This window comes from Symphalangus syndactylus, chromosome 13 (assembly GCF_028878055.3).
Source record: "Symphalangus syndactylus isolate Jambi chromosome 13, NHGRI_mSymSyn1-v2.1_pri, whole genome shotgun sequence".
Classification (NCBI taxonomy): domain Eukaryota; kingdom Metazoa; phylum Chordata; class Mammalia; order Primates; family Hylobatidae; genus Symphalangus; species Symphalangus syndactylus.
Genome location: NC_072435.2, coordinates 40714595 through 40723525, shown reverse-complemented (window position 1 = coordinate 40723525; position 8931 = coordinate 40714595). Strand labels below are relative to the sequence as shown.

Sequence of the window (8931 nt, the reverse complement as noted above, 5' to 3'; positions counted from 1 at the left end):
GGGCAATTGCAGGTGTAACTGGCAGTGTCTGATGGTGGCGAGTGCAACGGAGTGACTGTGTCTTGGGGTGCCCGGGGTGTGGGCGTGTGTGTCTTAGGGTGCTGTTGTTTCTGGGGCAAGGAGGGGTGCCTGGCTAGGTCTTGGGGTGTTCAGGGATGTCAGGGTATGTCTCGGGATGTTGCTGTTTCCTGGGTGGGGGTGCTGGCTAGGTCTAGGGGTGTCTAGGGGTGCAGGTGTGTGTGTCTCAGGGCATTGCTGTTTCTGGGTGAGGGTGGGGGTGGCCAGCTAGGTCTCTGGTGTCCAGGAGCAGGGGGTGTCACTTCTTGTGCCTTGGGTGTACGGAGTGTGCTTGTGGGGCCTGTCTGGGATTGTTGGGGGGTCATCACAAGTCATACAGAGTGTGGTCAGGGGCAGTTTTGGCAATAAGGAGTGCGTGTGCATGTGTGTGTCTCTCGGGGTGCCAAGCGAGACCCTATTTCCCAGCACTAAGGAGGGTGGTGCAGGTGATCATCTCAGAGGGCTGCATTTTGGGGTGTTGAGGGGAGGGGCTGGAATTGAGGCAGTAACTCTGGGTGCGTCCCGGCGCTGGGGGTAAGACCCTGAGTGCAGGGATGTGGCGGCAGCAACCTGGCTGTGCTGAGATGGGGACAGGATGAAACTGAGTGGGAAGTGACAGGATTGTATGTCTTAGGGTGTGAGGCTGTGCCAGTGTGACCCAACTTCTCAGGGCAGGAGGCGAGTATTTGTGGCTTAGGACGTGTGTCCCAGGTGTCACTCAGCCCATCTTAAAGCAGGAGCCAGACACTGGGGAGAGTCCCCAGGTCACCAGGCCTCCTGGTTCCGCTGCCCCATTTCAGCCTCCTCCCCTTGCCTCCCAGGATATGACTCTCTGTGGCCCTAGCCAGGGCTTAAGCCCCTGTATAAATAGTAGGCGGATCCCCTGGCCAGGCTGGGCCTGACCCAAGCTGGTCTACCGGAGGCCCTGCCCACCAGCACCCACCCCGACATCCACGAAGGCTTTGGCAGGGCAGGGGGCATTGCTGGCCCCACAGAATTGGAGTTAGCCTCCCTAGCCCCAAAGCCCCAGGGAGGGGGCAGTGGCACCCCCTGCAGCCGCCCCGGCCAGCCCCAGACGACGCTCACATTTTCCAGTGTTTAGATTTTATCCACTTTATTAATGAGGCAAGAGGCCCGAGCCTCGGGGGGGAAGGGGGCTGCTCCTGCCCTGCTGGGAGGAGGGGGTCACAGGGGGCCAGACTGACTCCAGGGAGCTTCACTCCTCGTGGAGGGAGCCGCTGGGGCCCAGAGTGGCCCCCGCCCATTGCCAGGAGCAGAGAGTGGGGTCTCTGCCTCTCCAGGCCCCCAGCGGGCGTGCGCGGGGTGGAGCGGCCCCTGGAGGCCAGCAAGGGCGGCGGGAGGAGCCGAGGAGCCACCCCAGGAAGAGGGAGGGAGGAAGCGGCTTGCCGGAGAGCCAGGGCGCAGTTGGCGGCAGGGCTGAGCGGCCGGTGATGGGGACCCCGCATCCCAGGCAGTGCCGGGTAAGCGGGTTGCACATGAGGGTCCCTGATTGCGGAGGAGGAGGGCATGAAGAGGTGGGGCCATGGCCACCTGCTGTCAGTCCTGTGTCCCTGGGCTCTTCTCCCTGATCTGTGCGTCCCTGTCTTACCGTCTGCCCATCCTCCCTTCCCATCTGGCCTGGTGGGCAGTTCCGCCCTTTCAGCCCTCACCACCAGGATATCAAAGAGTGAGTGGATGGTCGTGGGGCCGCCTCCAGGCCTCTGGGGCAGGGATATGGAGTGGAACCGTGGGCACCCAGGATGAGGCAGAGGTGATCAGGGTAGGGCCTGGCGAGAGACCGCAGTGGAGCAGAGGCAGGTCCGTGGGGCAGGAGCAGAGATGGATCCATGGCACAGATGTGGCTATGCCATGTAGAGTCAGAGATGGGTCCATGGGGGACAGGGACATGGCCGTGGGGAGAGATGTGCCCATGGTGGTAGAGATGGGGCTGGGGCATCGAGGATGGGACTGGAGTAAAGCTGACATGGGGAAAGTCAGGTAGGGCCACAGGGGCAGAAATGGGTGAGAGCTATCAGATGGAGCCACAGGCCTCAGGAATTTGCTGCGGTGTAAAAATGGAAGGTGGGGGTCGGGGGGTGGGGAGAAATCTGTGAGGCCCAGAGGCACTGGCAGAGATGCCTGAGGACGGGCTGGGGGGAATATTGCAGGGAACCATGAAGGGCAGAGAAGGGGCCAGTGGGGATAGAGGGAGGCCCTGGAGCAGGAGATGGGGTGGTGAGAGGCGAAAGAGAGGGAGGAGGGTTTCCAAATGGAGTGGCCAGGTCATTTGGAGTTGCCCATGGCAACTGCCATGGGCAGAGGGGCCGCCTGAGAACGCCATGGAGTCAAACAGGCCCTGATGTTCTGAGATGGCACCGTGGGCTGGTCCCCGCCCCGGCCCAGCCAGCCTCACTCTGCCCTCCTCTCCTCTATCCAGCACCCCTGGCGCCTGACATGAGCCCTTGCGGGCCCCTCAACCTGAGCCTGACGGGCGAGGCGACCACATGCGCGGCGCCCTGGGTCTCCAACACGTCGGCCGTGGCGCCGTCGGGCGCTTCGCCCGCGCTGCCCATCTTCTCCATGACGCTGGGCGCCGTGTCCAACCTGCTGGCGCTGGCGCTGCTGGCGCAGGCCGCGGGCCGCCTGCGACGCCGCCGCTCGGCCGCCACCTTCCTGCTGTTCGTGGCCAGCCTGCTGGCCACCGACCTGGCGGGCCACGTGATCCCGGGCGCGCTGGTGCTGCGTCTGTACACTGCGGGGCGCGCTCCGGCCGGCGGGGCCTGCCACTTCCTGGGCGGCTGCATGGTCTTCTTCGGCCTGTGCCCGCTGCTGCTGGGCTGTGGCATGGCCGTGGAGCGCTGCGTGGGCGTCACGCGACCGCTGCTCCACGCCGCGCGGGTCTCGGTCGCCCGCGCGCGCCTGGCGTTGGCCGCGGTGGCCGCGGTGGCCTTGGCCGTGGCGCTGCTGCCGCTGGCGCGCGTGGGCCGCTATGAGCTGCAGTACCCGGGCACGTGGTGCTTCATCGGCCTGAGTCCCCCGGGCGGCTGGCGCCAGGCACTGCTTGCTGGTCTCTTCGCCAGCGTCGGCCTGGTCGCGCTCCTCGCCGCGCTAGTGTGCAACACGCTCAGCGGCCTGGCTCTGCTACGCGCCCGCTGGCGACGCCGCTCCCGACGGCCTCCCCCGGCCTCAGGCCCCGACAGCCGGCGTCGCTGGGGGGCGCGCGGACCCCGCTCGGCCTCCGCCTCGTCCGCCTCGTCCATCGCTTCGGCCTCCACCTTCTTTGGCGGCTCCCGGAGCCGCGGCTCTGCACGCAGAGCTCGTGCCCACGACGTGGAGATGGTGGGCCAGCTTGTCGGTATCATGGTGGTGTCGTGCATCTGCTGGAGCCCAATGCTGGTGAGGGGCGCACCGGCCCCTCGAGCCACGCTCCTTCCCGCTCCCTCTCGGCACCCTCCCGCCCTTTGTCGTCCCAGGACACCTGGGGCCTCCATCCTGGACTCAACCAAGGCCCCGGCCCCTGGAGGCCCCACCTGTCCCGAAAGCCAGCATTGCCTTCTCCATCTGACCTCCCATCCTTCCTCCTAGCCCCCCCTCCTCTTCCTTTTTGGGATCTTTGTAGCGCACCCCGACCCACACAAGCCTCCTCTCCTGCCCCACCGTTATAAGCCCCCGCGCTTCATTCCCTAGTCCTTTCACCCAACCCCCTCGTTTTTCCTCTTTCCGGGATACCTGAGACTCTTCTACGGCCGGACCCTCACCCACTGAAGGTGTTTGTTTCTTTGCCCCCCTTTTTTTCCGTATCCCCTTCCCATCTGGATCCCCATTTACCCTCCTGCGACGGCTCACCCCTCCTCCCAGGCTTTTACCTTCCGGCCACGCCCCCACCATCCCTGAGCCCCCGTGCGCCCGCGCCTGCTCTAAGGCTCACACCGGCTTCCCCCGCAGGTGTTGGTGGCGCTGGCCGTCGGGGGCTGGAGCTCTACCTCCCTGCAGCGGCCACTGTTCCTGGCCGTGCGCCTTGCCTCCTGGAACCAGATCCTGGACCCTTGGGTGTACATCCTGCTGCGCCAGGCCGTGCTGCGCCAACTGCTTCGCCTCCTGCCCCCGAGGGCCGGGGCCAAGGGCGGCCCCGCGGGGCTGGGCCTAACCCCGAGCGCATGGGAGGCCAGCTCGCTGCGCAGTTCCCGGCACAGCGGCCTCAGCCACTTCTAAGCACAACCGGAGGCCCAACGACTAGGCCAGCCCACTCTGGTCTGGGCCCAGGTGCGCGGCGCAGAGCCTTTGAGGAATAAAAAGCCATTCTGCGAGCCCAGGCAGGGCGGTGTGTCCCGTCGGGGCTTCGGCATCCACTGGGGCCGCGCGGGGGGCTGCCGGGACGTCGCGTGCGCCTCCAGGGCGGATGCAGTTCCGGGGCCTGCCAGAAGAGGGCGCGGAGACACGGAGGCGCGGTTCTAGGAAGCTCGAGGGTGCCAGGCCCGTGGGCGCCGGAGCCGCAGGAGCAAGCACACCGTGCGGGCGGCGGAGGCTGGGGCTCCGGTGGGAGCAGAGACAGAGGGTGTGGGGGGCGTTTCCTGACCTTGCCGCCGCCCTAACGGACTTCCGAAACCATTCTGCTCACTGCGGCTTTGAGCTCTTCCAATACAGCCCCAAAACCCTACCCCCAAACAATTTTGCCCCATGCCCCCGGGCGCCCCCCAACACAATCCCGACCCCCCTCCCATCTCGGCTTACCCGCGCTCCCCACCATAATAACAGCCCCGAGTCCACACTGCTCCTTGATCCTCTTCAAATGACACCCCCATCACTCGAGACTCCCACGACCACCCAGCCACCTGCCCCCCAAACGTCCGCAACTCCAAGCACGCCCCTACCCCCAATGACTGCACACAAGAAGACACGGAGGACGCAAGGATCGGGCAAATCCCAAAGGCCTTTTTAAAAACTAAGAGCTCTCGGGCAGGGGCAGGGGCAGGGGAGGGGGCTAGCAGCCCCCGGCCACGAAGTCGAAGTCCAGGAAGGCTGCCTGCTCCGTGGCTGTGAGGGGCCGCGCGTCGCGGGGCGGGCTCAGTGTGGGGGCCTCCCCGGTGAACTCCTCGTCGAAGTTGCTAACGTCGGTGCGGCCGGACAGCGTGGGCACAAAGGGCGGCGGCAGGCGCCGGGCCAACAGGGCTTCCCAGCCCAGAGTCTGCAGGGGAGGGAAGCGGAGGGGAGGGTCAGCCTGGAGGCTGAGGAGGGGGCGTGCTGCAGTGGGGACCAGTCCTGGGGCTCGGGGACCACGGAGAGGAGTCAGCATATAGAGGAAAAGTGGAGTGGGGGGACTGGTGCTCAGGAGGGATCACCTGCAAGAGCCTGGTGGAGAAGCGGGATTAGGAAAAGTGGAGGCCGGGCATGGTGGCTCACGACTGTAATCCCAGCCCTTTGGGAGGCCGAGGCGGGAGGATCACTTGAGGCCAGGAGTTCAAGACCAGCCTGGCCAACATGGCGAAACCCTGTCTCTACTAAAAATACAAAAATTAGCCCGGTGTGGTGAAGTGGTGTGCACCTGTAATCCCAGGTACTTGGGAGGCTGAGGCAGGAGAATCGCATGAACCTGGGAGGCAGAGGTTGCAGTGAGCCGAGATTGAGCCACTGCACTCCAGCCTGGGTGACAGAGCAAGACCCTGGCTTAAAAAAAAAAAAAAAAAAAAAGGGAAAAGTGGAGATGTGGGATTAGGAGGGTCCCTGGGGGGAACAAAAGTGGAGGGGGGAAATGGGGGTGTCAAAGGAGGTGACGATGTTGCCCTGGAGGTGCAACAAGGCCCTTGAGGCAAAGCGGCTAGGCATGGGGGGCATTGGGTGTGGGGTGATGAATCGGCCCTGGGGGAGGACCGGGGTCACTGAGGTCCTCGTGGGGAATCTCACCCTGAAGAAGGGCTGTTTCTTCACATCTTCTGCATCTCTCTCGCTAGATCCCAGCCTCCGCTCTGGGTTCCTCCGCAGCAGCTTGGAGGAAGGAGCGCTGTGTCAGGATCTGTCCCCTCCTGGGACCCAGTGCCCTCCCCAGGCCCGCCCCACGTCGGGGGTCCTCACCCTTCTCATGATGCCGATGGCTTCAGCCGACAGGAAGCGGGGGTAGCGAACCTCGTCATTGACGATGCTGTCGAAGACCTCCTCCTCGTCATCCCCTGGGAATGGGGACTGGGGAGAGGGCGGCCCGGGGTGCATGAGGCCTCTCATCTGGCTGCTCCACACCCAGCCCGGCCTGAGTCCCACACTCTACTGCAGCTCTTGGGTGCTAGCTTACTTGGGCAGCGAAATGCCCCATTTTATAGATGTGGAAACTGAGGCCAGGGAAGCAGAGGCAGCAGCCCTCAATCACACATGTGGTAGACGCAGACTTGGATCCCACCCCGGGCACACGCAGGTTCCGATGAGATCCAAGACACACAGGGGCGGGGTCTCACCTCGCCAACCAGCATCTCGTAGAGCAGCACACCCAGCCCCCACCAGTCCACAGCCCGCGTGTACGACGTGTCCGTCAGCACCTCAGGGGCCAGGAACTCCGGGGTCCCACAGAATGTGCTGGTCCGGTCCCCATAGCCCATCCCTGGGGACAGCAAGGCCGTGTGAGGTTATGGGGGCCAGAGGAGTCGCTCAGCCCAATGTGGGGTTGTCCACACAGCCAGCCCTGTCCCAGGGTCAGGGTGGGGGGCACCCTGAGTAGGGTTAGGGACCCCATTCCTTCCCCCTCCTTTGTCTACTCCCGAGGCCAGCCCCTCACCCTCCTTGCAGAGGCCAAAGTCTGCGATCTTGACGTAGCCCTCGGTGTCCAGGAGCAAATTGTCCAACTTCAGGTCCCTGTTGGGGGTTGGAGGGGTGGAAAGAGGGATGAGCGGGGGGCTGGGCGCTGTCCACACAACGGGCAGTGTGCACACGCATGCACACACGCACACACCTGTAGACGATCTTGTGTTCGTGAAGAAACTGTAGGCCCAGTACCACGCAGGCAGAATAAAAGCTGCAGAGAGAGAGAGGCTGCTGAGAGGGGTAGGGCCACCCTTCAAGGAGGGAGGGTCACATAAGCCTGGCTCCCACATCCTCAAAAGCCCCCCAGTCCACCCAAAGCTCTGGGAGGCTGAGGGAAGTAAAGCCTGAGGGTGGAGGGGTGAGAAGCAGGCTGCCAGCCTCTCGGGGGGACTGAGTGTCAGATGCTGTAGGGGGAGGCAGGGGCCCAGGCTAGGGGGCCAGGCTCACACGGCACGGGGCTCAGAGAACACGTCGCTGTGGATGTGCAGCATCAGGTCCCCACCAGCCGAGTACTCCATCACGAAGCACACGTGCTCCGGTGTCTGGAAACAGCCAAAGAGGTTCACCAGGAAGGGGTGTCCGGCGGTGGTCACTGCTGCCAATATCCGCTTCTCACACATCAGGCTGGGGAGGGGTGGGGGACAGAAGTCAGAGACCGTGGCCGCCACTTACCCCAGACTCCCAGATGGCAAGCAAAGCCCATACAGAGGGAAGCAGAACTAAGAAACATCATCTCAGCAACTGGATACAGCCATGCCTGAAGGCAGCCCACTCCTGGACTTTTCTGATCCAGACAAATAAATTTCTTTACTTGTTTCAGCCTTTCTGAGTTGGGTTCCTGATTATCAAAAGGATGCTGGGAAGAGCAAGGACAATCTCAGTGCCTGTACCGAATGTTTAGAGGGGTTAGGCACTGTGTAGAGAGCTCCTGACAACCATGTGTGGAAGGCAGTAACATTCCGCTTCTCCACATCAAGAGGGGTTCTTTTTTTTTTTTTTTTTCCAGACAGAGTCAGGCTGGAGTGCAGTGGCGCGATCTTGGCTCGCTGCAACCTCTGCCTCCTGGGTTCAAGCGATTCTCCTGCCTCAGCCTCCCAAGTAGGTGGGACTACAGGCATCCACCACCATGCCTGGCTGATGTTTGTATTTTTAGTAGAGACAGGGTTTCACCATGTCGGCCACACGGGTCTCGATGTCCTGACCTCAGGTGATCCGCCCACCTCAGCCTCCCAAAGTGCTGGGATTACAGGCGTGAGCCACTGCGCCCAGCCAAAAGGCTGAGGTTCTGAAGGGAAAAGTGACCTCCCCTGGATCTCCAAGCCCATGCTGCACAAGTGAGATTTGAACCCAGGAACCTGACCCCAAAGCAGAGGCAGTATGGTGGCACCACGAAGGGCACAGGCTTCAGAGCCTGAGTCTCTAGCTTTGAATCCTGGACCTGCTTCTTACTGGCTGTGTGACCTTGGGTAAATTGCTCAACCTCTCTGTGCCATCAGTATTTAGCTTATAGGGCTACATGGAGGAACAAATGAGTAACTTTTCTAAGAACTATTATTATCTTGGTATTAGGCTAGTAGGTATTAGTGACTTTTTGTTTGTTTTGAGACAGGGTCTCACTCTGTTGCCCAGGCTGGAGTGCAGTGGCACGATCTCGGCTCACTGAAACCTTGACCTACTGGGCTCAGGCGATCCTCCTATCGCAGCCTCATGAGTAGCTGGGGCTACAAGCATGTGCCACCACACCCAGCTAGTTATTTTGTATTTTTTGTAAAGATAGGGTGTCGCCATGTTGCCCAGCCTGGTCTTGAAATTCTGAGCCCAAACGATCCACCTGCCTCGGCCTCCCAGAGTGCTGGGATTACAGGCAAGAGCCACCGTGCCTGGCGTTAGTGACTACTATGAGTCACTCTCCCTGCAGCTCCAAGGAGAGAACTGTTCTGTCATTTCCCAAAAAAGAAGACAGAGGTCCCCAGAGGACCACGGCAGGTCCCCACCTCTCCACCTCGTCTCGGGCCACAATGTCCCCTTTCTTCAGAGCCTTGATGGCGAACAGCTCCCCACTGGGCCGGAATTCAGAGAGCAGCACCT

At 62.4% G+C, this 8931-nt stretch overlaps 2 protein-coding genes across 11 annotated transcripts in view; one reads left to right on the top strand and one right to left on the bottom strand.

Annotated features, from left to right (window-relative positions):
• Window positions 1-1397: 1397 nt before the first annotated feature.
• PTGER1 (prostaglandin E receptor 1) lies at window positions 1398-4364 on the top strand. 2 transcript variants are annotated; one of them, XM_055235545.2, is made up of 3 exons: window positions 1398-1538; window positions 2495-3453; window positions 4003-4364. In XM_055235545.2, exons 2-3 carry the CDS (start codon window positions 2512-2514, stop codon window positions 4267-4269), a joined length of 1209 nt encoding a protein of 402 aa, XP_055091520.1. In that variant the 5' UTR covers window positions 1398-1538; window positions 2495-2511; the 3' UTR covers window positions 4270-4364. The 2 variants fall into 2 exon arrangements, with proteins under 2 accessions (XP_055091520.1, XP_063470964.1); XM_063614894.1 differs by lacking the exon at window positions 1398-1538 and having other exon boundaries at window positions 2420-3453; window positions 4003-4325.
• A 605-nt stretch (window positions 4365-4969) lies between these two features.
• PKN1 (protein kinase N1) overlaps window positions 4970-8931 on the bottom strand; it is a 40120-nt gene continuing 36158 nt past the window's right edge. For all 9 annotated transcript variants that reach the window (XM_055235513.1, XM_063616230.1, XM_055235509.1 and 6 more), the window contains 8 exons: window positions 8838-8929; window positions 7291-7467; window positions 6992-7054; window positions 6818-6894; window positions 6501-6643; window positions 6127-6234; window positions 5959-6039; window positions 4970-5242 (listed from right to left, as the gene is read on the bottom strand). In XM_055235513.1, coding sequence (XP_055091488.1) covers window positions 5039-5242; window positions 5959-6039; window positions 6127-6234; window positions 6501-6643; window positions 6818-6894; window positions 6992-7054; window positions 7291-7467; window positions 8838-8929 — 945 coding nt within the window. In that variant the 3' untranslated portion in view covers window positions 4970-5038. The remainder of the gene's footprint in view (window positions 5243-5958; window positions 6040-6126; window positions 6235-6500; window positions 6644-6817; window positions 6895-6991; window positions 7055-7290; window positions 7468-8837; window positions 8930-8931) is intronic.